The sequence below is a fragment of the Neophocaena asiaeorientalis genome, unplaced genomic scaffold, assembly GCF_003031525.2.
Source record: "Neophocaena asiaeorientalis asiaeorientalis breed wild unplaced genomic scaffold, Neophocaena_asiaeorientalis_V1.1 scaffold648, whole genome shotgun sequence".
Lineage (NCBI taxonomy): Eukaryota > Metazoa > Chordata > Mammalia > Artiodactyla > Phocoenidae > Neophocaena > Neophocaena asiaeorientalis.
This window is the reverse complement of record NW_020172781.1, coordinates 6,936,622-6,962,734: the sequence shown is the minus strand read 5'-3', so window position 1 is coordinate 6,962,734 and position 26,113 is coordinate 6,936,622. Positions and strand designations below refer to the sequence as shown.

Below are 26,113 nucleotides of genomic sequence, written 5' to 3'. Positions count from 1 at the left end.
TGCGGGAACTTTAGGGGGCGGTAAGCGCAGGTGGCGCGTGACCCTGGGGCCTCTCCGCCGCGCGCGTAGGTATCGAGCGGGAGTCGCTGGGACCTCAGGGTCCCGAGTCCCGAGCCTTGATCCCGTATCCCCGGGCTGCCTGGCTACTCCGGCGGGTGGGCGGCGCCCGGGGGCGCGGGGACACCAAAGGGCGGAACCCCGGCCGAGAGCGCCTTTTGGCGGCCCCTCCGCGCTGTGACGCGGCCCCGATTGATCCCCGCACCTTTGCCCACCAGTCCCAGCCCCCTGGAGCTGAGGCCAGACACTTCCCACTGCTGCCGGCGGTTACCGATCGCTTTCATTAGCGCCCCTTTTCCTGCTCTGCTGACACACTGAGGCCACTTCCTACACCATCACCACCACCCACAGGCCTCTGCCGGCCACGTCTCGACTCCCCCGATCGTTACTGCCACTTCCCAGGCCAGAGCCTTCTCTGGCCACATCCCAACACTTGCCCTGTCCCCGACGGACCATTAGCGGCTTCTTCTGGACCTTTCAGAGTTAAGCGAGTGAACCTTGGCAGTGTAGGGCCCGGTCCTATGGGAAGAAGGGATGGGGGTTTCAGATTGCAGTCCTTGGTTCCACGGGCTTAGATGCCGCCTCCACAGGCACCCGAATATGAATATGACCCTAGGGAGGCCCACCCCAAGGTATCCAGAGTTGAGAAAAGACAGAGGTTTTACAGGCCATCAAAGATTCGGTGGTGTCCTCTCTAGGGACTTCCCTCTACGAGAGGAGCTTAAAAAACCTCTCTTGTGTTCCCAGGAGGATGGCAGATGGTGAGCAAGCTTTCGAAACCATGTTGCTGGGGACATTAAGCTTGGAGAAAGTGACAGTAGGGATACAGTTTTGAAGTGACCAAAGGGTTGACTTGTGGAAGGATGAGACCTTGTTTTGTTTTCCTGGAGAGTGTGTGGAGGTTACTGCGAGGCCAGTTTCAGCTTGGTGGAAGGATAAATTGAACACTGAGAACTGCCTGTCTCTGGAGGGAGTAAGCAGGAGCCAGTCCAGGTAGTTTTTGAAGGAGAGTAAGGATTAGAGTGTGTGATGCCAGCGTCCCTTCTGAGCCTGAAATTTCTTGATACTCTGAGTTCTCTTTCCTCTTGTGGGAGTTTGAAAGCCGCTTGTTAAATTCTCTTTTTGACTTTTGGAAACTTGCCCAGCTGTGGGATTCTACATGTTAAGATTAATTTTGGGCTGTCAAGGTGACAGTTCCTTAATTTGAGTTCCATTATTACTACACCAACCGCCTTATTTGTACAGCTGTCCTGGACACCCAGAGCTTTTTCACACCGGTTATTTAATTCTATCTTCTGTGTGATATCTCTCTTCACATTAACTCTGGGACTTACTCTGAAGTTTTGCTCCCCTCACTTTTGGATTTTGAAGCACACTTTTCAGCTTTCTGGAAAACTCTTTTGAAGCGTTACCATTTGCTTAACCCTGCTGGGTCACATGCTCACCCATGGGATTCTGAAATAATCTATTCCTTGTGTTTATTTTAGGGTCAAGGGACTGATGTTTGAACGGAAAGCTTCAAAACTTTTTAAAGAAACCTTCAGAATGGCTTTGAACCCGACAAGCTAGACATCGCTTCAGAGCACCGCCTTCAGCATGCATCTGCCCTGTCAGGCTTCCCTGGCAAAGGGGTCGTTCTTTGAAGGGGTCGTTCTGCAGAGGGCCAGGGAAACGAGGCTCACGGAACCAGATTGGTGGATTTGACTTTCTGGTAGAATTCTCTTGCTTTATTGATTTTTTCCCAGAGCTCTGAGAGGTCCCCTTGATGGGACCGAAGGGCCTGGAAGGAAGGGAAGAAGCACTTTTATGCTGAATGAGAACTAGACAAGTGACTGTTGGAGACTGAAAACACCTAAACGTCCCACATCCGGATTCAGCGGAGGAACTGTCACTGCTGGGGAGAAAGAAGCCAGACTGGAAAAGAAGACCCAAATAAAGAGAATGAGGGCCACCAAAGAGTAAATGGCCACCTCCACCTCGACAGAGACCACGTCAGCCTCCTGGTGAGTAGCAGGGCCTGCAGGGGGTTAGTTCCTGCAGGCTGCTGCACGGATGTTTTGGGTGAACTGAGAATCCCCAGCCAGACTGTCTTGATTTTATTAAGAAAAAAAAAAAAAATACCATTTTCCTCAGAGCAGCGAATCAAGGGCCATTTCTCTCCAAAGCTGATGTGTACTGTAACCACACGAGCCTCTTGCAGGGTTTGGCGAGTCCAGCATTGCTGGTAGAAGGTAGAAAAGAGAGCCACGGCTGGATCCCGCAGCCGGCCTTGATAATACCGTGGGCACTGAGGTCTTCACTTTTGAGAGACAAGAAGCTGTGGCGGTGCAGAATTACACCACGAGAAGAGGTTTGGCCAGACTGGCTCTTCAAGGGTATTATACAATGTGTGCCTGAAACTCAGTTCCCTTCTCGACCGCAGATGGGTTAAGCGTGTCTTAATTTGGCTCAGCAGACATTTATGAAGGAGAGGAAAGTGAGAGGCATGGTTTCAATAGAATGAACAGGATTTGTGACTGATTATATGTGTGCAGTTGAAAACGACACTCAGGTTCTCTTTTGTGTGCCTGTAAGAGTGGGGTCACTTTCACCCAGGTAACATAAGGAAACGGTAGAACGGGGCCCAGCAGTGGGGTTTCATTCATTCACTCAATTATTCATCTATCTATCTAGCTTCCAGTTTTAGTGACATATAGTTGACATACAGCACTGCAACACACGTAATCATGAAAAGATCACAAGTTTAGTGAACATCTATCATCTCATATAGATATAAAAGGAAAAAAAATGTTTTCCTTGTAATGAGAACTCAGGATTTACTCTTAAAAACTTTCATATATAACATACAGAAGTGTTAATTACATTTATCATGTTGTACATTACATCCCTAGTACTTATTTATTTTGTAACTGGAAGATTGTACCTTTTGACTACTTTTTGTGTGTGTGTGTGTGTGTGTGTGTGTGTGTGTGTGGTACGCGGGCCTCTCACTGTTGTGGCCTCTCCCGTTGCGGAGCACAGGCTCCGGACGCACAGGCCCAGCGGCCATGGCTCACGGGCCCAGCCGCTCCGCGGCATGGGGGATCTTCCCGGACCGGGGCACAAACCCGTGTCCCCTGCATCGGCAGGCGGACTCTCAACCACTGCGCCACCAGGGAAGCCCTGACTACCTTTATCCGATCCCCCTTCCCCCACCTCCTGCCTCTGATGACTGCAAGTCTGAACTCTTTTCCTATGAGTTTGTTTCAAGTATAATTGACCTATTACACTGTGCCCAACACAGTGACTTGCTATTTCTATGCATTACAGTACGCTCCCCACCTGGCAGTGGGGTTTCCAAGCTGGGTTTGAAACATTCTTTGAGGTTCTTTGATCTGTCCGGGCCCTGCAGCCAGCTGCACGTTGGGACCTAGAACTCGGGAAAGTGGATTGTGCTAACTAAACAGAGTTAGTGCTTGTCATAGGAAGATAAGGTGGGAGCCGGGGAGGGCGTAGATCAGGGGAGAAGAGTGCAGGTGACAGAGTAGTCACTGCTCTGGCCTGATGGGTGTGCTTTCGGAGACCGAGAGGTTAAAACCCAGGTCCAGCCTGGGTAGTCTGCTTTGCGGTCTTAAAGAAGTAATTGTAGTTACACCAGAGAGGAGACCCCGAGTCTTTAGGGAGGAGCAGAGGGTTATGGGTATTGAGGAGAGAGCTTCCTCTGCAGGGAGGGAATCAGAAGTTTGATGAGGGATTGTGTTAAAGGAGGGGTGTGGTGCCTCTCTGAGCTCTCAGATGTCCCCGCTTTTCCCGTTATAGACTCGCTGCCCTGCGGGCAAACTGCATGTTTCCTGTTTCCCTTTCCTCGCGATGGCCCCCAAGGCTGGCACATGCAGCGCACACCGCAGGCCCTCAGCAAATGTGTGTTAAATGAATTCCTGGTAGAAGGGCAATTTCCAGAGACCTCATGCCCAGCAGTCATGAAGACAACTAAGACATTCCTAACTTATTTCATTATCAGAGCCTTAAAAGACAGTTGACCAAACCACATGGTTATAGAGTTAAGGTTCAGTGTCTCAAATAAGAGGCATCACTGTGGGTGCCCTGTCTTTCCTTAGCTGCTCTTCTGTCTTTTGGGGCAGATGGTCTGATGGCTGGATAGAGGCGTATTTTTAGTTTGACTTGGCTGCACTTATGAAATGGTTTTATCTCTTTGTAGCTCTTGGGTCCCTTCTCCTCTGGGGCCACCAGAGGGCTTTTTAAATGCCGAATCATGAGCCCCTCTCCGGCCGGGCAAAAGGAAGCTGTGTTTTACAAGGCCCTGCTCACCGGATGGAAGGAAACACAGGTCCCTTCTGTTCTCTTGACAGGTGGAATTATTTTTTCCTTTATGATGGTTCCAAGGTGAAGGGAGAAGGAGATCCAACCAGAGCTGCCATCTGTTACTTTTTCCCCCCTCAGGTAAGCCACACAGCATTTTCTTGTTTGGTGGGGATCCCACTGCCTCAAAGTGGTGACTTTTCCAAAGGTCTGGGGAGGGTTACATGTGGACAGTTTTCTCTGCGTAGTCCAGGCATTCGCCACTTCTACTCTCTTATTCTTAGTTGTATTATTTGTTGTTGTTCTGGTGTTGAAGTGCCCAGGCAGCCCAGTACTTCTGCCTTCTCTAGCTCTCTGTTACCGTCATGATTTTCTGTCTGCCCCGCTGGATTAAAAACTTTTCTCCAAACATATACCAAAGTAAAGAGGAGAGAATCATCGGCCCTCACGTGCCCATCATCAGCTTCAACAATAATCAACACTTGACCAATGTGATATGAGCTATCCTAACTCCTCCCCACTCTTTTTTTCCTGGAGTATTTTTTTTAAATAAATGTATTTATTTATTTTTGGCTGCATTGGGTCTTCGTTGCTGCACGTGGGTTTTCTCTAGTTGCGGTGAGTGGGGGCCCCTCTTTGCGGTGCACGGGCTGCTCATTGCAGTGGCTTCTCTTGTTGCAGAGCACGGGCTCTAGGCGCGGGGGCTTCAGTAGCTGTGGCAGGCTGGCTCAGTAGTTGTGGCTCGCAGGCTTTAGAGCACAGGCTCAGTAGTTGTGGCGCACGGGCTTAGTTGCTCCGCAGCGTGTGAGATCTTCCTAAACCAGGGCTCAAACCCGTGTCCCCTGCGTTGGCAGGCGGATTCTTAAGCACTGCGCCACCAGGGAAGTCCGTTCCTGATGTATTTTGAAGCAAATCCTAGACATGGTGTCATCTCACCAGTATCAAGTAACATCTCTAACTGAAAAGGGTGTATTTTGTTAACATCCCATGCAGCAAAATTTACAATAATTAGTAACAATAATATCATCTGATACAGTCTATATTCAAATTTTGCCTTTATTATCTTAGATGTTACTTAGTCCTTCCTTCCTTCCCCCTGCCTCTCTCTCCCTCCCTCCCTCCCTCCCTCTCCTAATCAGCATCCAAGCAAGGTCCACATACCCCATTCGGTTATTTTGTGTTTCAAGTCCCTTTTATCATATAACACTCCTCACCCCTCCCCCCATCCTTTTTTCCCCGTGCCACTGAATTATTGAAGAAACCAGGTCTCTTATGCAATAGAATGTCAGCACGTCCCCCACTCTGCATTGGGCTGATTACTTCCTCACGATGGTATCATTTAATGCTTTCTACCCAGTGCATTTCCTTTAAACTAGTAGTAAGATCTAGAGCCTTGATTCGGTTCAAGTTCAGCTCTTTTAGTCAAGAGTTCTCTGTTTTCCGTTGCATCACATGATGTCTGTCTGCCCCACAGTTTAGTTAACGTGAAGATCGATTAGGAGGCCTGTGTATTCACTCATGTGATCACACTTGACTTGGAGAGTGGGGATTAGTCTAGGCTGCAGGGGATTTGAATGGGGATAAAGGCTCACTCTTCTACCCGTGCACAGGCCTATAATCCTAGGAACAAAAACGTAGTTCTCATGCATTCACTGTGGGTGTTTTGTGACAATTCAGGCAGGGTTCAGCAAACTGTGTCTCAAAAGGGCCAATGTGGGAATGTTTTGGTCTCTGCAAGCCGTGTAAGGTCTCTATCACGTATTCTTCTTTGTTGTTATTTTGACAACCCTTAAAAACATGTAAAAACCATCATTAGTTCCCGGATTATATAAAAACAGGCAGCAGAGTCGATCTGGCCTCCAGGCTATAGTTAGCCAACCCCTGCTCTAAGGAATGACACAGGAGTTCGGGAACTTCAACGTAATGTCTGGAATTGGCTCTTTTCCCTAGACCCTGCTTGACCAACAGGAGCTGCTCTGTGGACAGATCGCCGGGGTTGTCCACTGCATTTCTGACATTTCCGGCTCTCCTCCCACCATCGTCCGTCTGCGGAAACTTAAGTTCGCCATAAAGGTTGACGGCGATTACCTTTGGGTAAGTTTACCAGGCTGAACCAGTGCCTGCAGGGTAGCCTCTACCAAGAGTCTTTTGTCTTTGTGAGAAGTATTGCGATGCTAGGGTTTAGAAATAATGCTTGCCATGGATCTTGAGCCTAGAACCTCCTCCTCTCCCCGCGTGTGCTGCCCCCCACCCCCGGTCATCTGCGATTCTCGTGTCACTTTCTGCAGGTGCCCATCAGAACTGAGTGCTCCCTCCAGAACACTGCTGACACATCCTGCACTGCACACGCCTGCTTTCTCCTCTCTTTTGGTCATCCTCTGGAAATGCTCTTTGCTCTGTGATGCAAATTGAGTTTTTAATCTCCATCTTTTCTTGTTTCTACTCTCTATACTCTCCACGCTTACTGGGGAAGGGAGCCAGAAACTTGAAGACACTGGTGCATATATGTTAGGTTTCAAAGAACCATTAAGAAAAACAAGAACAATTTACAGCTAGTAGTACTATAGACTCTAAAGCACTGTTATCTCATGCCTCCTCTTACTTTAAATGTATTCCTGAGGGGATGGGATGCTTAAGGGTAAGGAAGTATCTTCACCTTCGTAGGTATTATTTCCAACATTTTGTTATGAAAATTTTCTAACATACTGAACAGTTGAGAGAATTTTACAGTGAATACTCACATACCTCCTAGATTCTACAGAACACTTCATTATAGTTGCTTTATCACACATTTATATATTCATCCCTTTATCCTCTATTTTAACACTTGTGGGATTCATCCACATTGTTGCATGTACCGGCGGTTCATTCCTATTTATTGCTGAGCAGTATTCCATAGTCTGAATGTATCACAGTCTACTTATTCATTCTCCTTTTTGTGGACACATGAACTGTGTCCAGTTTGGGGCACTTAAGAATAAGGCTCTAGAGGGACTTCCCTGGTTGTCCAGCAGTTAAGACTCCCTGCTCCCAAAGCAGGGGGTCCGGGGTCAACCCCTGGTCAAGGAACTAGATCCCACACGCCACAGCAAAGATCCTGCAGGCCACAACTAAGACCTGGTGCAGCCAAATAAATAAATAAAGAAATTTTTTTTTAAAAAAAGAATTAGGCTCTAGAGAAATACAAATCAAATCTACAATGAGGTACTACCTCACACCAGTGAGAATGGCCATCATCAAAAAGTCTACCAACAATGGGACTTTTTTGGTGGCACAGTGGTTAAGAATGCGCCTGCCAGTGCAGGGGACATGGGTTCGAGCCCTGGTCGGGGAAGATCCCACACGCCACGGAGCAACTAAGCCTGTGCACCACAACTACTGAGCCTGCGCTCTAGAGCCCGCGAGCCACAACTACTGAGCCCGTGTGCCACAACTACTGAAGCCTGTGCTCTAGAGCCCTTGAGCCACAGCTACTGAGCCCACGAGCCACAACTACTGAAGCCTGTGCGCCTAGAGACCATGCCCCGCAACAAGAGAAGCCACCGCAATGAGGAGCCCATGTACCGCAAGGAAGAGTAGCCCCTGCTCGCCGCAACTAGAGAAAGCCCACACGCAGCAACGAAGACCCAATGCAGCCAAAAAATAAATAAATTAATTATTTTTTTTGAAAGCCCACACGCAGCAACGAAGACCCAACGCAGCCAAAAAATAAATTAATTAATTAATTTTTAAAAAAAAGTCTACCAATAATAAGTGCTGGAGAGGGTGTGGAGAAAAGGGAACCCTCCTACGTTGTTGGTGGGAATGTAAGTTGGTGCAGCCACTATGGAGAACAGTATGGAGGTTCCTTAAAAAACTACAAATAGAATTATCATATGACCCAGCAATCCCACTCCTGGGCATATATCTGGACAAAACTCTTAATTCAAAAAGATACACGCACCCCTGTGTTCACAGCACCACTATTTACAATAACCAAGACGTGGAAACAACCTATATGCCCATCGACAGATGAATGGATAAAGAAGGTGTGGTACATATATACAATGGAATATTACTCAGCCATAAAAGAATGAAATAATGCCATCTGCAGCAACGTGGATGCAACTAGAGATTATCATAGTAAGTGAAGTAAGTCAGGAAGAGAAGGACAAATACCATATATCACTTATGTGTGGAATCTAAAATATGACGCAAATGAACAGAAACAGACTCACAGACATAGAGAACGGAGTTTCAGATGCCGAGGGGGATAGAGGAAGGGAAGGATTGAGAGTTTGGGATTAACCGATGCAAACTATTATACAGAGAATGGAGAAACAACAAGGTCCTACTGTATAGCACAGGGAACTATATTCAATATCCTATGACAAACCATAATGGAAAAGAATCTGAAAAAGAATGTGTATGTATGTATAACTGAATCACTTTGCTGTACAGCAGAAATTAATACGACATTGTAAATCAACAGTACTTCAAGAAAATAAAATTTAAAAAAGGAATAAGGCTCTAGAAACATTCCTATACAAGTCTTTTTGTGGACATATGTTTTCATTTCTCATAGGTAAATATCTAGGCATGGAATTGCTGGGTCGTAGGGTAGGTGTGTGTTGATTTTACAAGAAACTGCTAGACTTTAGCCCAGAGCGGTTGTACCAGTTTACGTTCCCACCAGCAGTGTATGAGAATTCCAGATACTGCCACATCTCCATCAGCAGTAATGTGGCCAGTTCGTTTAATTTTAGCCATTTTGCTGGATGTGAAGCGGTATCTCGTTGTGGTTTCAATTTGCATTTCCCCAATGACTAGTGATATTAAGGCTTTTTCGTGTGCTTCATGGCCATTTGTATATCTTCCTTCACCAAGTATTTGTCCAAAGCTCTTGCCCATTTTTTAAACTGGGTTTTCTTTTTTTCTTGAGTTACAGGTTTCTTCATACATCCTGGATACCAGTTCTTTGTCAGATATACATTTAAAAAATATCTTCTCCCAGTTTGTGCTGTGCCTACTTTCTTAATAATGTCTTTTGATGGGAAGTTTTTAGTTTAGTTTTTTTTAAAATAAATTTATTTTATTTATTTTTGCCTGCGTTGGGTCTTTGTCGCTGCACGCAGGCTTTCTCTAGTTGCGGTGAGCGGGGGTCTACTCTTCGTTGCAGCGCGCGGGCTTCTCACTGCGGTGGCTTCTCTTGTTGCGGAGCATGGGCTCCAGGTGGGCGGGCTTCAGTAGTTGTGGCACGTGGGCTCAGTAGTTGTGGCACGTGGGCTCAGTAGTTGTGGCTCGTGGGGTCTAGAGCTCAGGCTCAGTAGTTTTGGTGCATGGGCTTAGTTGCTCCGTGGCATGTGGGATCTTCCTGGACCAGGGCTCAAACCCATGTCCCCTGCATTGGCACGCGGATTCTTAACCACTGCACCGCCAGGGAAGCCCTAGTTTTAAGGAAGTCTAATTTATCAGTGTTATCTTTTATGGTTATTGCTTTCTGTATTCTGTCTAAAACCATTGCCTACCCCATTGGAGAAGACATTCTCCAATTTTTGGTTTTGTAAGTTTCACAGTTTTAGCTTTTAAATTTAGGTCTGTAATCCACCTTGGATATATCTTTGTGTATGGTGCAAAGCAGAGGTCAAGGGTCCTTTTCTCCATATGGGTGTCCAGTTAATGCAGCACCATTGTTGAAAACTTTCCTTTTCCTATTAGATTCCTGTGGCTCCTTTGTTGAAGATCAAACGACCATTTAAGTGTGGCTCTACTTCTGGGCTCACTATTCTTTCCCATTGATCTTTCTGAAGATTCTATACAAGTACTACTCTGTCTTGATGTCTGTAGCTTTATAATAAGTCTTAAAATCAGATGGTGGAAGTCCTCCAAACTTATTCTTCTCCAAGACAGCTTTGGATATTTTAGGTCCTTTGTATTTCTGTCGTAGAATCAGTTTGTCAGTTTCTAAAGAAAAGCTGGTGGGATTATTAGGATTTCATTCCCTCTGTAGATTAATTAGGGGAGACATAAGCACCTACTGGGTGCCAGACTGTTGTCACTTGGATTACATCAGTGAACAAAATGCAGATCCTTGCCTCGGTGGAGCTTACATTCAGAGAGCATTTTTGTTTGTTTGTTTATTTGTTTTCTTTCAGGGTTGCTTTGTTTAAGTTTCTGATGAGTCCCTTAGGAAAGACTCCTACAGGCAGAATTACTGAGTCAAAGAATACGAAGGTTTTTCAGGCGCTTTAAACATAGGCCCAGATTATTTCCTAACTAAGCAAGTGTTTATCTTTTGTGGCTGGCGCGATGATGCAGTCGGTCCCCGTTCTGGAAGTACTCCAGCTGGAGAGACGGGATGGCCATTCATGAAACGGTCTGGGTCCAGTGTTTGCTGTGAAACCCAAGTGAAACATCCAGTGTCCAAATAACAGTGCTAACAATACAAGGGATCAGGAAACAGGTCGGCATTGTCTGGAGTGATGAAAACAGGCATCCTGCGGGGGCTGGCATCTGGGGGGCGGGCACGGGGTCGGGGGGAAGGCAGCGGGGGAGTCCCAGGCAAATGAACAAGAATGGGAGGCGGGGGGATTTCAGCTTGGGCAACATGAGTAGGTACAAAAGTATCTGTTTCCTGTGGAGACCAGCGAGGCTGGCGGAGGGTGTGGGGTCACACAGCAGAAGATGGATTTTGATGGGCCAGTGGAGTCCAGCTTCAGTGAGCCCTGGATGCCAGGATTCTGAGCTTGGCCTCAGAGAAAAGGAAGATGCCTGTCCTCCTTTACAGGTGCTGGGCTGTGCTGTTGAGCTCCCTGATGTCAGCTGCAAGCAGCTTCTGGATCAGCTCATCGGCTTCTTTAATTTTTACAATGGGCCTGTTTCTCTGGCCTACAAGGTATGGTGTTGAGGAGTCTTAAGTGGAACCTCCTTAGCAAAATCGATATCGGCAGAACACAGCGTTCACCCAGGGGTCTGGTACACTTGACAGAAACACATCGTGTCAGCGACAAGGTCATGGGCCCTGGGAGCCCCTCTCAGATGCCTTTCTTCCCTGGTGGCCTGAGTCCCATTCACCCAAATGTTTATGCCCGTTCCCTCCTTCCTAGGATGGCTGGGAAGAGCAGGGCCTGGTCACGCCCTCCCCCCACTCCCTGCCCCGAGGGGCCCTGGTCTGTGGGGGGCAGGTTATCAGGGGCATGGGGTGAGGCCTCGCCTGGATGGGAAGCTCAGAACAGGCCCTCCCTTCTGGCCAGTTTTTCGTGTAGGAACAGTTTTGTTGGTGGTTGGAATCCTTGCCGAAGAGTGTGTCTCTTGGAATCTTGGGTGTTGACCTCCAGCTGTTCTGTTTCAGAGCTGCTCTCGGGAAGAACTGAGCGGAGAGTGGGACACCTTCATTGACCAGATCCTGAGAAACACCGGTGACCTGCATAAGATATTCAACTCCCTCTGGAACCTGGACCGAACGAAAGTAACAGGCTCAGCCCCCTGCTCATTGCATGGATAGGAATAGGGCTTCTGGACACGTTTTCCCCCTTGAATGAGGTGTATCTCAGTGTGCATAGTTGTTGAGACCTGTACTCAGATTCCATGCAGCCCTCACGAGCCGTGTGGGCTTGGACAAGTAAAATGGCTTGGCCCGTAAAATGGCCACAGCATAAGACTTGCCTCGCAGAGCTGTTCTGATGATGAAATGGGACAGTACGTAAATGACCGGAAGCAGATACTCAGTAAAGGGTGTTACTGTTTTGCTAATGCCCAGGAGTGTTGAGCTCAGTAATCTGAAGGGCCCCTTCTCGATAGTACCATTATGTGATTTAATTATTCTCGACATCCGAAAAGGCCCAGGGCTGACATTTTCAAACCAGGGTTGCCATATCTGGGACTGCGGGGCTGGGAGGTGTTCTGTCCCTGAGCTGTCGCTGTTGCCGTTGGCACGCGGTGACAGGAGGCCACCTGCGTGGCTGGCCCGGCCGCCTGCACTGCCCCTTGCTCAGTGGCCTTGATCTGGCTGAGCATCACATCCTCACAGTCAGGTAGCCAAAGGGAGGTGCAAGGCACTGCCCCTCGAGAACCGCCGGCCCGTGCCCTGAGCATCTCGGGGGACGGGAGCCTTCCACTATGTGTGGGCTGGCTCTCGCTGCTGTCGTTGACTGTGTCCCTTCAACAGGGATGTGGCACTGGGATGCTGCTAGAAACAGGGACGGGTTTCCCGCTCCTGTTTGGAGGGCTTCTTGGAGTTGGCCCAGAGCTTTCCAGACTGGCTGGCTGGGCCTGGGCGCGTCTTGAGGGCGTGAAAGAATGAACTGCATGCTTGGCTCCTTGGCACTGGGTTCTAACCGCTGCCCAGCAGGAAGCAGGAAGAGGCTTTTGGTTATTGCTGGCCATTCTTGACCAGGCTCAGGTCCTTTTCTGGTCTTTTTCGGGACTTTTTACAAGGACCGTGGACTGAGGCATATACTCCTGAGTGAAAGGCCACGATGTTATCATTTTCTGTTACGCAACAGAGTTACGGGATCTGGTCAGACATCAAGCCAGCTGCGTCACAGGGGTGCCTGGGCTTCAGGGCGACGGTGGAGGACGGGTGGGTGGGTTCACCGACACCGTGACCTGAATTTGAGAGGTAGGTTCTCCTCTCCTGCTGCCTTCTGGTCTCAGCGTTGATCGTCAGGGTCTCCTTGGCCATCTGCACTGTCGCCTGTGAAGAGCCATATGCCATATCTGCTTTACCTTCCAGCTTCCAGAGAGGCCTCCTTGTCCCCAGAATTTGGCATTTGTGGTGGCAGCCGTTCTGGGTGTCAGAGGCGTGACATAGCTGTCACCGTGCGGCACACTTTCCCTGCAGGCTTGGGCTCTGAGCTGTCCATCTGCTCTCCAGAGCCCCCTTCCTGTTCCTCCTTGGCTGATGGTAAGCGTGTTGACTTCGTGGCATGCTTCTTGCCCGGCACAGGTGGAGCCCCTGCTGTTGCTGAAGGCGGCCCTCATTCTGCAGACCTGCCAGCGCTCGCCCCATGTTCTAGCCGGCTGCATCCTCTATAAGGGGCTGTGAGTAATGCCGGGTCCTGCCCCTCCAGCCCTGCCCCTGCTGCAGAACTGACCACCCCGATCGGGGGCGGGGAGCCCTGTGTGTGGCCAGTTCCAGGTGGTCTTGTTGGGCAACTAGCGGGTAGTTTAGATTTGATATAGGGTCCCTGCCTGTCTTTGGGCAGAGCTGGGAAATTGCAAACTGTTGTGTCCAGAAAAGAGTTGGGGATATAAAAGGCAGCTTTGAAGAGATCCGTGAAATTCTCAGATAGGGCATGGAGGAGGCCCACAGCACCTCCCCCTGCTGCCCAGGGCCCTGGTGTGCTGGCCATAGCTTCAGCTCAGGCTCCTGCAGCCTCTTGGCTGGGTCCATCTCCAGTTGGCCTCTGAGGTCTCACTGCAGCTCTTCACACAGCTGGAGGGCCTCTTAGTGAGCTTGAGCACCTAAGAGCCCTCCATGGGGGCTCTCCCAGTTGAAACTCCCACCAGCTGTGTCCCCGAGATCCTCGCCACCACAGGGTGTCAGGAATGTTTCCAATTCAGAGTCCTGAGTGTGTTTCTTCTCACGGTGTCCTTGTTCCTGTGTCTGACCCCCCAGGATCGTTAGCACCCAGCTCCCACCCTCTGTCACAGCCAAGGTTCTGCTTCATCGAGCTGTACGTCGGGACCAGGTATCGCAAAGCCCACCCCGCTGGCTGGGATGGTTCATCCGGCGAGTCTGTCTTTATATCGGGCAAGGCTGATCCCCAGTGCTAGATGGATGGGGGCAGCTGCTGCTGCCTTGTCCTTCTCAGGACCCCAGGTCCATCTGTGTGGTTTCCTTCGAGTGAGGTCACCGGCAAAGCCGAAAGAAAATGTTGTCTTCTGCGTGGTAGACTTGGTTGGATTTTCTTCGATCCAAGTGGAGCTATGAGAATTTGACTTCCCTCGAGGATGGGCTTTATGTCAGAGATGCTGGATTTTTCAGAGAGAGAGAGAGACTGTAAAAGATGGCTTAGGACAACAGAAACTTTAAAAATACTTCCTTCTTATATTTACTTAACTGTTTTTATAATGAAGGAAAAGTCATATGTGCTCATGGGAAATAAAACTGCCCACAACTGGACTGCACAGAGATAATCACTGCTAGCATCTGGCATATTTCCTTCGAGTTCTTTTTTCTTTTGTTTTACTAGTTGATTCTTACTGTGCGAGACTCTGGTTTTAAATGTGTCATCAGGCTACCTTACACTTATTAAATCAGTAGACATTTAAAACGCGTGTGTGGCTCTAGCCGGCTCCTCCCCACCGTGACGCAGGGGTCCTTAGAACAGCCTTCCGAATCCATACTAAGGAAATCACCTGACTGCTGAAGAAGGTTTATACTCAAAATGTATCGCAACAGGATTTACGAAAGTGAAAAATCAGATATAACTTAAATGTCTACGGTAGGAGCTGGCAGACCGTGGGCTGTGGGCCAGTCGCCTACTGACAGAATTTTCTTGGCCTGCTTCTGAGCCACATCTGCAGGTTGAGCAGTTGGACAGAGACTGTATGGCCGCAAAGCCGAAAATATTCACTATTTTCGGAAACGATGAATTCTCCTGCACCACTGTAAACGTCATAAGATTGTGGTCAGCGGTTGCAAATGGCCAAAGATGCCTTCATGACAGAAATTGTGTGTCACTCTTTCAAGCAGAAAAGAAAGCTTTACGTAATGTGGCCTCAGAGTATAAAAAAAATGCATAGACTTAAAGGAAAATGTGCTCAATGTTAACAGGATTAGCTTGCGGGTGAGGGAGTTACATGTGATATTTTGGAAAAGAATTTTTGTCTAGAGTTAGTTTATGTAAAGAAAAGAAGAAAGCCACAACACTTCTTAGGAGTGAAAGTCATTTTGGTGAGAAGAGCAGTTTTTGTTTTGTTTTGGTGGGTCCTTTTGGAACCTTTAGGTGGAGATGGCTGGAAAGCTCTTTTGAGGAGATTCCTGGGTTTCTCACCTTGATTGTAAATCAGAACCAGAGATCTGACCTCACATCTGGTTTAGGTTGAATCCTTCCCTTGTGAGGGTCACAGGCCCTTCACACTTTTGTTATAATGGGATCCGTGTGAGCTCTAGGCCAGGGCTGTGGTAGATGTGGCTTTATTCCAGGAGATGGCTTCCCTGGAGGTCTGAGAGGTAACATGAATGAATGCTTGCTGTTATTCCCAGAGAGGAGAAACTGAGAAATCAGAACGGGAAGAAGCCTGGTGTGAGCCTGGGTGGTGTGGCCGCCCCAGCCAGCGTGGGCCCGGCTCTTGGCTGACCCCAGCCACGGCGGGGGGCAGGCAGCTTGGGGGAGCTTCTGTTCCATCTGCTTTGCTGTTGGCATGCGGCTGGGACCAGCATCCTGGGCCTGGCTACATTTCATGAACAGATGGCACCGCGCGGTCCTGATGGTTAGGTGGCGGGGAGAACGGGTGCCCAGCACCAACTTCTCTGTGTGTTTATTTTCAGAGAAAACCTCTAGGAGGGGATGCCCTGCAGGAACATGGTAAGCGATCAGGTGCCTTGTTACATCTTGGGAATGGTCTTTAAGCTGCCTGGCCCTATCCAAGTCACGTGAAAGGCCGAGTAGTCCTATGTGGTAATTCCATCAGCTCGTGAGATTAGGAAAATATATAGAGCTTCAAGGACAAAGTTACCCCTCAAAATCCCAGGTGTAAAGCTCGTGATTTTAGGCACACCTCTTAAATCCCCGTTTCCAGATCCTCCTTAACTCCCCATTATGAGACTACTCAGACGAGTTCCAGAAGGTCGCGATTAGGAATGGTTGCCATCGGCGGCCCCTGCCAGGAAGACCTTTTGCAGCAGTGCAGGTGCCCCCAAGAGGGGGATTTGTTTTATTTTGCATCATAAGTCAGGGCAGACCCGTTTGGTCAGGTGGAAGTGCTTTTTTCCAGCTTCTGTCTTTTTTTTAAGTGCCACTAAACTTTCTTCCACCAAACGTCACCCTGGGTGCAGAGTTGCCCACACGGGCTTTTCCCTGCTGATGGCTGACGTTGTAGCTGCAGTTTTGTGGCTTTTGTTCTGGGTTGAGGAACGAAGCCCAGAGCTGCTCTCTGAGCCCGCCTGTGGGTTGGATGCGTCACCCCAAGAACAGTCCCTGCCCCTCTGTCTTCTCTGGCCCAGGGGAGGGCCCTGGCCACACCGCTTTGCAATTCTAGGAGCAGCACTCCCTCCAAACGTCCAGATTGTGCCTGTTTTCCTGACCGAAGAGGAAGCTGTCAGTCTCCGTGAGTTCCCCCGGGAGCCCACGACCAGGTAAGGGAGCTCACAGGGGTTCCTCTTAACCCATGCATTGGGCACTCCCTCCCAAGGATTTATCCAGGTGAGCCCCTGGCATTTGATAACTGATGCTCTGCCTTGGCAGGGGCGTCCGGCGCTTCAGCATAGAGATCAGAGGTGTCTGGCAGAGTGAGATAAGCGTAGGTTTCAAACCCCAGAACTGCTGCTCATCAGCTGTGTGACCTTGAGCAAGTCCATTCCCTGCCTGAGCCTCAGTGTTTGCAACTGTAAAATGGACCCAGTAACGTCTACTTCACGGGTTCCTTGCGAAAGTTGGGAATAGTATGTGTGTAGCACCCAGTATAGGGCCTGACTCACAGTCGGCCTCCAAACGTGGGTGTCCCTGGTTCAGTGGGCTCTGCTGTTTCCTGTAGGTGATCCCAGTGTCACTGTGTGAAGCCCCGAGGGCTAGGCGTTGCCCTAGGTTTCCTCCTGTGCTTTGACCGTGACCTCTTAGGCTCTGTGGCCTCAGCACCCACTTGTCACCAATGCCCACGCTTTTTAGGGAAGCACTGCTTTAGTCTCCCCCAGGGCAGGGCCCTTGCCCACGCTCAGTCGCCTGCCCTTCCTCATGCCCGCCTTGTTCGCCAGCACTCTGGCATCTCCAGCCAGACTCCCGGAGCCCCCAGCCCAGCGCCCTCCAAAGGGTTTGAACACATCTGCCCCGAAAGAAAACGCCCCCAGACACGTGGAATCCACGGCTCGGATCTCAGCAACCAGCCCTGAGCCCACGTCTCCTGACGTCACCTGGCCAAATGGCAGGGGGGAGAACGGACACTGGTCAGGCTGTGATCTGAAGAGCACCAAGCCCCCAACACCGCACCACGCCGCCGGGGGCCGGGGGCCTGGGCTCGGCCTCTCCCTGGTGAAGGAAACCGGTTTGTCCAGGGGGGAAGAGGAACTGGACTTGTCTGAAATCCACGTTCCAGAAGCTCAGGACACGGGAGCATCCTTGGGTTATTCTGCCTCCGATGGCGGGCCTCCTGGCTGCAGGGCATCTGTCAGTGACTCTGGCAACCCCGGAAGCCAGCCACCCGAGGCCCTGCCTGTGGGCACAGCTGTGGGCGGCCCCCTCCCTCCCTCCACTGCTGAGATGCTCACCCAGAATGGAGCCCTGGAACGGCCCAGAGACCTTCCTGGCAACAGCAGCCAAGCCCCCGTCCCCAGGGACCACCTCCTCAGCCCGAGGAGCGGGCCGTTGCCGTCGCCTTGCTTGGATTCGAGGCAGACGGGGTCTCAGCTGCCCGTGGGGGAACAAGGCGAGGGGCAGCACGGCGATGGGGTTCCTGAGGGCCGCTCAGCCTCCAGCCCGGAACGCGCCTCGGGCTCGGCAGACCCCCCAGGCGACGGCCCCTCCGCAGACAGAACCGGATCCAGGGCGACCCCCGTGTCCCTCGCGCGGCTCGTGCGGATGAACCTCTACACTCACAGCGTCAGAGCCCTGGCACTGTTGCTGCTGGCCGAGGAGCCGCTGCTGGGAGATGGCGCGGCCGTCGAGGACGTGGTGAGTGTGCAGACCCCCCGGCCCCTGGCAGCCCGCCCCCGCCTCCTCGGAGTGGGGACAGGCAGGGGCGCTCGGCCAGCAGCTGTGTGACCTCGTGCCAAACATCCCTGTCCGTGCAGCGGGGTGCCGGTGGTGCCCACCTCCTCGGCTGTTTGTGGGGGGCGAGTGAGCATCAGTGCCGAGCACAGAGCCAAACGCAAAGGCATCCACAAGCGTTGCCCTTTCCAGCTTCTTCCATTTTCTCAGCGCCTCTGGTTCGCCATCAGCAGTGTGGGGTGCAGTGCAGCCATGCAGGCCATGACCACACACGGCCTCACTCCCTAGCCCGGCAGCTCTAGGCTCTGTGTGGCCGGAGTCTGTGCATGTCACCGCCTGGATTGGGAGTTTTCCGCCAGCCCTGACTTTCCGTCCATCTGGAGCTCCTTCCTAGAAGGCCCTGGACGTCTGAAATGCTAACTGGATCCAGAAGGCTCCTCTCAAACCCTTGCAGCCCCTTCCCCACTTCGAGTGGTAAGCTGACCTTCTCTGGAGCCTGGGCCCACGCTGGATCCAGTTGCCATAGTAACAGCCTTGCTTTAGTTGGCCGGGCAACGGCAGCGATAAAAACAGAAGGTTAAAATTGCTGCAGGGTGAACGGTGTCCTGGGGCTTGCCTTGTTTCTGTTCTTAAATCTATATTATTCTAAGCCCATCGTATCAGCAGGCAGGCCCGTGGCCCTCCGTACATGAGCGGGTCCCCTGGAACGCAGTGGAGGAGGGCGGCGGGTCCTCCGCGCGGAGCCTGGAGACAGAGCCTGTGCCTCTCGCACCTGCCTGGCTCCTCTCCCCTTTCCACAGGCCCCGCAGCACCCTCCCCGAGTGGCGGCTTCCCGCCACCTCCTTCCTCAAGGCTCTGAGCGACATCTCTACCTCCTCCTCCTTATAACAGCTCAGGGATCCAGGGCTGCAGTTCTGTGCATCCATCTCCCGGCCGATGCCTTAGTTTCATGGTCTGTCCTGCTTAGCACCGAGCTTAGATGCGGCATTTTGCAGGCCCGGTGTTGGCATGCAGTACAGTGGATACCACCCCTCTTTTTTTTACTTTCCCCCCCAAAAAGAAAAAGAATAGTGCAGGCTGCTCGGGGAGAAGAAGGTAAATTAAGATATATTCTGCATTTGCTGTATGTAAATACTTTACATCTGCTACTTTAGCCAAGCCTTGGAACAGCTAGCTCTGGGGGCAGGCACGGTAACTCCCATTTTGCCCTTAAGAAAACCACCTCTTTGAGATCAAGACCTAACGCACATGGTGGGGCCCAGGATTTCTGCCTGTTTCTTGTCTCCCACCCTCAACCCTCTGTCCCCCGCGGATCTGACCCTGGCATGGTAGGTGGGAAGGTGAAGGAGTAAAGGCCCTGCCTTCTGTGGCCCTTGATACTCGGACATGGGACTTTGTCTGTCACAGCCCATCCTTGTTGTCAGGGCAACGACCTCCCTGGGCTTTCATGGAAAGTAGGGTTTGGTGTTGGGCAGGAAAGAGAACGCAATTTTATGGAAAAAGAAAACTAGTCTTTTCTGAGAAGAGTAGGGCGTTAACGAACTTTGATCAGCTTGCTGGTTTGTGAGTGGAGTCGGTTGATCAGACCCGAAGGCCGTCTATTTTATAATCAGCAGAGAGCTTTCATTGCCTTTCTGTCCCGGTTCTGCACACAAAACAGTCGACCTGATTTCCCTCCAGACCCTCTGCTGCTTGCTGTCTAGAAAAAGCCAACCCACTGGTTCAGAGGAGCAGAGTAGGCTCACGCCAGGGGGCAGCAGAGAGCCGCCGATAGTTTCCTGCTCAAAACCCAAGGTAATCCTCTCACTGACCTTCGATTATTCATCGTTACAGTAGGACACGGAGCTGTGGCTACAGCAGTGTGTTAGCGTAAAATCCAAAAAGCACCCCTCTCCCGTGAAACTGGGGCTTCTGAGTAAATGTGAGTTCCTGCATCGTTTCTTCTGCGTGTGTGGGGACACACTGACATTGAGCCGCTTGCTTTGCTGTGGGCTAGAAGGCGGAGGATCCAGGAACAGCCCCGGCTCCGTGTCTCCTAGGGCTGCTGTGAGGCTCTCGTATGTGGTAGTGTGTCTTGGGTTGGCAAACTTTAATGTAAAGGAACACATAGCAGGTGTTTTCTGCTTTGTACAACTCCTCGAATCTGCTGTTGTAGTACAAAAACAACCATAAACAATATGTAAATAAACGGCGTGGCTGTGTTCCAGTACATTGTTTATGGACACAAAAATTGAAGCTTGCTATAATTTTCACATAACAATATTATTCTTTTGAGTTTTTTTCCCCTAACCATACAAAAATATAAAAACCATTCTCAGCTCTCAGGCTATCTAAAACAGTGTCAGTAGGCTGGATTTGGTCCACGGGCCATGGTTTGCTGACCCCTCGTATATATGAAAGCACTTGCTTACCAGTAGAAAATTGCCCACGTGTCATCTGGTATAGCGTCTTGTGATTTAACTGCGTTGATGGTTAAGTGATTTTATCCTGAGGACAAGTTAGGCAGAAGATTCCAGAAGTGGCTCGGTGCCTACAGAGAAAGCTCAAGGTTTGGCATGGCTCATTCTGTCCCCGTTTTCCCTTTCCCTGGGCACCCGCTGGGGATGGAGGGATGACTGTTGCAGATTCCTGAGATCCAGAAACTTTCAGCGAGGCTGTGGTTTGACTTCGTGGTAAATCCTGTACACACACACACACACAGCCTCATCTGCCTCTGTTAATTGCGTTGGTGAGGCTGTTCCAGGGACCTGAGCAAGGGACAGTGTGCTTGTCCTCCTGTTCCGTTACTGTGGACCCTCGACTCAGCCCGCACAGCTCGTGGTGGACGGTGCCTGGTGTCGGTCACACTCGCTGTCCAGTCACCCAGTGGCTGTTGACTGGCACCTCCTGGGAGCCAGGCTCGCTGCTGGGCCCTGGGGACGCAGAGATGAGGGTGTCACGTAAACCCTGGTGCCAAACCTAATGGCTTTAAGTACCATTTCTACGACATGGGCTAGAAATGCTAATTTAAGTCCAGGACACTCCCCAAAATAACACTTGAGTTTCATGACATTCACCTCAGAACATTCTCTATACATCTCTGGTCCTTTTATGTGAGCTTATTTTTTTACACAGCTGTCATGAAATAAGTCAACCCACAGACAAGTCGTATTAGTCCAGGGACGAGTGCTCATGGAAGAGGTCCCACTTCTTTAATAACGACAGTTTTCATATTCTTGACTTTAAGAAAATGCCTTCGCTCCCGGCACTTCAGAGCGGACAGAATGGATAGATGCTATTTGACCTCAGCCACTCAACAGCCCTGTAGTATCCCTATTTCACAGATGAAAAAAAGCGAGGTGCAGAAAAGCCAGTAACTTGCCCCGGGTCATCTAGTCGGGAAGAGGCTGAGCCAGGAGGTCCTTCACCCGGGCGCCAGCTGCTGCCCAGGGCCCGCGGCCTCCTTGTGGCTTTAGCAGCCCGGGGCAGCCCCAGGAGGCCCCGTTTCAGGCTGAGTCCATCTGGACGTGACGGACGTACTTGGCGGGGCCCAAGATGGAGCTCAGCCGTTCGAAGATGACGTTGCGGGAAAATAGTTCACGGATGAAGGACGAAGTTCATGCTGTATCGTGAGGTCACAGAACTAGCATCAGTCGTTATTTATGGTCTGACTCCATCTTTAGTTTATAAACAACAAACGTACAAAATGGGACAGTCCAGTGTTCCCAACTGCACCTGCAGGTGACATCCCCTGGGAGGTGTTTTAAAATACAGGTGTTTCGGCCTCACTTCCCGGACTGGGTTCCTCCTCTGAGCCAGAGAGCACAGAAAACTATTTCACCCACACTTCTCAGTCCTTCGAGAACAGTGGCTGGTACTATTCTAGGTACACGGGAGGGAGGTGGCCTCGCTGCAGACAGTCAAGAAGCACGGGGTGGGGGAGGAGCGGGGCACAAACGCCAGCCCTGGTTATAGGAGATGCACCAGGGCACCACCAGTGTCTCTGCCTGGATGGTGAGATTCTGGGCCAGTTTTCCTTGCTTTTTTTTTTTTATTTTATTTTTCTGCTCCCCCCTATTTTCTGATTTTTCTACAAGTTTGAAATGCATTAGGACATAAGGGCCGAAGTCAGGACTTCTCCAACAACAGGTCAAAGCACTGGTCAGAGTCCTTCTTGCTAAGTCAGGCAGCCACGCAGATATCCCTTGGGTGGCTTGCTCAGTGGTGGCCCGTCCCCTCCCTGCCCCGCAGTACCACGGCAGCCTGGCGTCTCTCAATGGGCTGGAGGTGCACCTGAACGAGACGCTGCCCCGGGACCAGGCGGCCCCCGCGGCCAGAACCTATGGCTTCGCGCACTACGACCGCGTCCAGAACGTGCTGGCGGGTAAGGGGCGCCTCCAGTGGGTGGGAGTGGGAACCGGGGCCCAGCGCACGGGGTGAGTGCCCTGCAGTCAGGATGCTGCTTTCTCACTTGGAGCCCAGCTCCCACGGGGTTTAAATTCTCTTGGCAAACACTTCTTTTCTCGTTTATCTTATTTTGGCCGTTTCTCCAACATTTTGAGAGAAGCACACACGTTCAAATGTCTGTGATGAGGTCGCCTCCCGATTCGGACCTTCGTGTGCAGAGACCGGTGTTGCCCACCATCGGGGGCAGCGTGTGCTCCGTGGCGGGGTGCAGCTGGAGGGCCCAGCACCCCGGCCTCTGTCCCGCTGCCCCTGGGCACCCGTACCCCAGGCCGGGGCCTCACCCTGTCCCAGTTTATGGTTCTGGGTTTGGGGGATGTTGCTGGAGGGGGGCGGTCTGCCACTCACGACTTCTGTGTCCTCTTCTGGAAGCCAACCTGCCACAGGTGGCCACAGCCCAGGACCGCCGCTTCCTCCAGGCCGTCAGTCTGATGCATTCCGACTTCGCCCGGCTGCCCGCGCTGTACGAAGTAACCGTCAGGTGAGCGTCCCCAGCTCACTGACAGCCCTGCGCCAGGAGCCGCCTTCCTGGGTCCGGGCAGAGCCTCATTCATAACCAAATGAAGGACAGTCCAGGAACCAGTCAGGGCTTTCTTTGATCTGCTCCGGTGGCTGCTGTCATCTGCCCCCATGCTTCCCATGTCATGTATTTGCTGGGTCCCATCCTGGGGTTTGGACTGCTTTACACACTGGAGTACAGCAGGGAGGAGACCTAAGGCCCTCACCACCTCAGTGCTTCCATCCGTCACTGGGGAGGGAGGAGGGGCCTCGGTCTCTGCCATAAACGATGCTGAAGTGCTGTCTTCCATCCGCTAACTTAACAAGCCCCAAGTGCTCATGACCAAGTCTCCCAAGTCAAATGCTGCCCTCCCCTCGCCAGCAATATGGCCCAAAGACACCCACAGTTAATAGTTTGGTGTACGTTACTCCAGGTTTCGTTGGTTTTCCTTTTTATTTTTTGCATATAAAAGAGGATTAGCATTTTTGACTGTTTAATGGTCTTTCTTCTAGAAAGCTGGAGCATACTAACGTGGTGTACAGGCTTCCTTTTTTCACCGTGTTGCATGTCCTGAACGCTGCTGTACCAGCAGATAGAGATTATTGTTATTATTGCCATTTACAGTCTTTAACCAACCGAATTTCTACTTTTTCTCTCTACACGCTTCCCTTATGAAACCGGTAGCAGAAAAGAAGGCAAGTTAGAGGGTCAGAAGGGGGGTGCCTGCTCTGTGTATATCATTCAGTTAAGTCCTTGGAATGATTTGGTCCAGCGCATTCTTTTGAACCTCATTTTACGGATGAGGAAATTGAAGCACAGACAGAATGGACGACTCGCCCCAGGGTCGCATTCTTACTCAGAGGCTGAGTCAGGATTTGAGCCCAGGTGTCTCAGCTCGAAGCACATGCCCCGGCCGCACACCTTTCCAGTTCCGGGGACAGTGTGGCTGAGAAGGAGGCGTGTGGGCTCTGGGCTCGGCTCTGGTGCTGACCAGGTTCTAATGCCTGTCACCGGCCACACAGGAATGCGGACACTTCTGCTGCCCAGCGCCATCTCCAGCCAATATTTCTGTATATCTTTCCGTAATAAATGTGTCTCCTCTGGCTTTAAGTCACAGCTGCCCCACGCTGGCAACCTAGATCCATCACCCACCTTGTGGCCCTGTAGTATTTCATCTTCCTTGGAGCTGAGAGGGTTTTAGCGTTGGGATACGTAGCTCATTTGAATAATAGAAACGGAACGAACAGGCTCCATTTCTTAACCGCTCACCATGGGCTAAGCAATTTGTATATATTCCTACTCATTTACTCTCTATAAAATCTCAGCGAGGGAATTTACTGTTGTCATATTCATTTTACTGACGAGAAAGCTGGAGCAGCTTAGCCAAGGGCACACAGCCAGGAAGTCGCAGGGGTGGGATGAGCACCGAGGTCTGTGTGACTCCAGATCCATGCTCGTTACCTGAAGGCCAAGGTGCCCCCTCTCCAAGGCCGTAGTGACTGGTCCATGACTCGTCCTGCCGGGTCACTGACAGCACCTCTGCGGGTCTCCGAGCTCTGAAGGCTCACAGGCAGCTTCGGACTGTGGTCTCCTTTCTTCCTCCAACAGGAATGCCTCCACGGCTGTGTACGCCTGCTGCAGCCCCGTCCAGGAAACCTATTTCCAGCAGCTGGCGCCGGCGGGGCGGAGCTCCGGCTTCCCGAGTGCGCAGGACAGCACCTTCAGCCTCCCGGGCAAAGCCAAGCAGAAGCTGCTGAAGCACGGGGTGAACTTACTTTGAACCGTGGGTTCATGACCCCAGCAGATGACTCTCACATCGAATCCCAGCAAAGGAAGCTCTGCCTTGTTAAATGGAAAAGTCCCGCTATTTTGTTTTCCTTGGAACAGCCCCTTGTTTTTAGGAATGTAATGATATTTAAGTGTTTGTTGCCCCTTCTTCAGATTGGCGTTGGACGAGGTAGCTCTCCGGGTCAGCAGACCTAGAGCACGTGGTAAAGAACTTGATGATGTGGGCAGCACTGCGGCCAGACTGGGTGCCTTGGTCCTTACACCCAAGGGGCACAGGGCCAGTGAGCCCCCCGTCACACTGAGCCCCGGGCGCCTGACATTTCTTGCTGCTGTTCCACCCCAGCCTTAACTAGGACCACAAAATCCCAGTTTGGCATCTTTTCTAGAACCTGGTTGGCCCTGTCTGGAGTATTTGTCCAGCCCTGTCTCCAGGGGGCCGGTCTGAGGTGTGAGTGCCCAGCCAGGAGGCGGATTTGTCAGCGAGCAGACCAGAGCTCCCACTTCTCAGGTTACCTTGAGGGCAGTCCTTCTGGGAGGGCGGGACGCCTCGTGCAGTGAAGCAGTCAGGGATGCTGAAACCACCTTGTTTGGATCTTCTGGAACTATATTCAAAACGAGCAGCCTGTTCTTCGGCTCACCCGCAGTGGGGGCAGATCTCAATGACGTGGAAGGGAGTCTGGGGTGCCGGGACCGAGAGCTGGGTGATGACAGGCCAGACTGGGCTCCCTGGGTGGAAGTGGGTTGTGCTGCTGGTTCCTCCTGAGTGAGTGTCCCAAACGGGAGTTTCTAAAAGGTTTTGGCGCAAAAGCAGGACTGTGCTTTTCAGCGGTGGCTGCATGAAAGGGCACAGCATTCGTTTGTGTGTTTCTGGGCTGGAGTAGTACTAGAACATCAGTTCTATTACGTTACCGCCTGACATTTTATGATGATATGATGCAGGTCACAGGATGAAAATATTTCGCAAAATCCTAACCAGATGTTTACTGAAGTACCTGAGATTCCATTTGAAAATTGTGATGTTAATAACTTCATGTCAGTGAACCATTATCTCATGTTTCTGACATGGTGTCTTTTTCTTGAAACAAGTTTCTAAGGGCTAAAAATAAAAATAGCCAAAAACACTAATGAGTTCTGAGTAACAGTAACATCTCTAGTGACAAAGTAAGGATGAAGGTATGTA

The 26,113-nt window shown here is 50.9% G+C and overlaps 1 protein-coding gene across 5 annotated transcripts; it reads left to right on the top strand.

Moving 5' to 3' along the window:
- The first annotated feature begins 3 nt into the window (after positions 1–3).
- On the top strand, positions 4–26,054 carry HPS4 (HPS4 biogenesis of lysosomal organelles complex 3 subunit 2). Of its 5 annotated transcripts, none has more exons than XM_024741532.1 (15): positions 4–65; positions 1,545–2,060; positions 4,407–4,497; positions 6,307–6,450; positions 11,123–11,230; positions 11,687–11,803; positions 13,283–13,377; positions 13,955–14,027; positions 15,833–15,869; positions 16,543–16,639; positions 17,255–18,167; positions 19,884–19,997; positions 22,434–22,566; positions 23,019–23,127; positions 24,754–26,054. In XM_024741532.1, the coding sequence occupies exons 2-15, from the start codon at positions 2,020–2,022 to the stop codon at positions 24,923–24,925; spliced, it is 2,244 nt and encodes a 747-aa protein (XP_024597300.1). In that variant the 5' UTR covers positions 4–65; positions 1,545–2,019; the 3' UTR covers positions 24,926–26,054. The 5 variants fall into 5 exon arrangements, 4 of the variants coding, with proteins under 4 accessions (XP_024597300.1, XP_024597298.1, XP_024597302.1 ...); XM_024741530.1 differs by having other exon boundaries at positions 13,178–13,377; XM_024741534.1 differs by lacking the exon at positions 19,884–19,997.
- Positions 26,055–26,113: the final 59 nt, after the last annotated feature.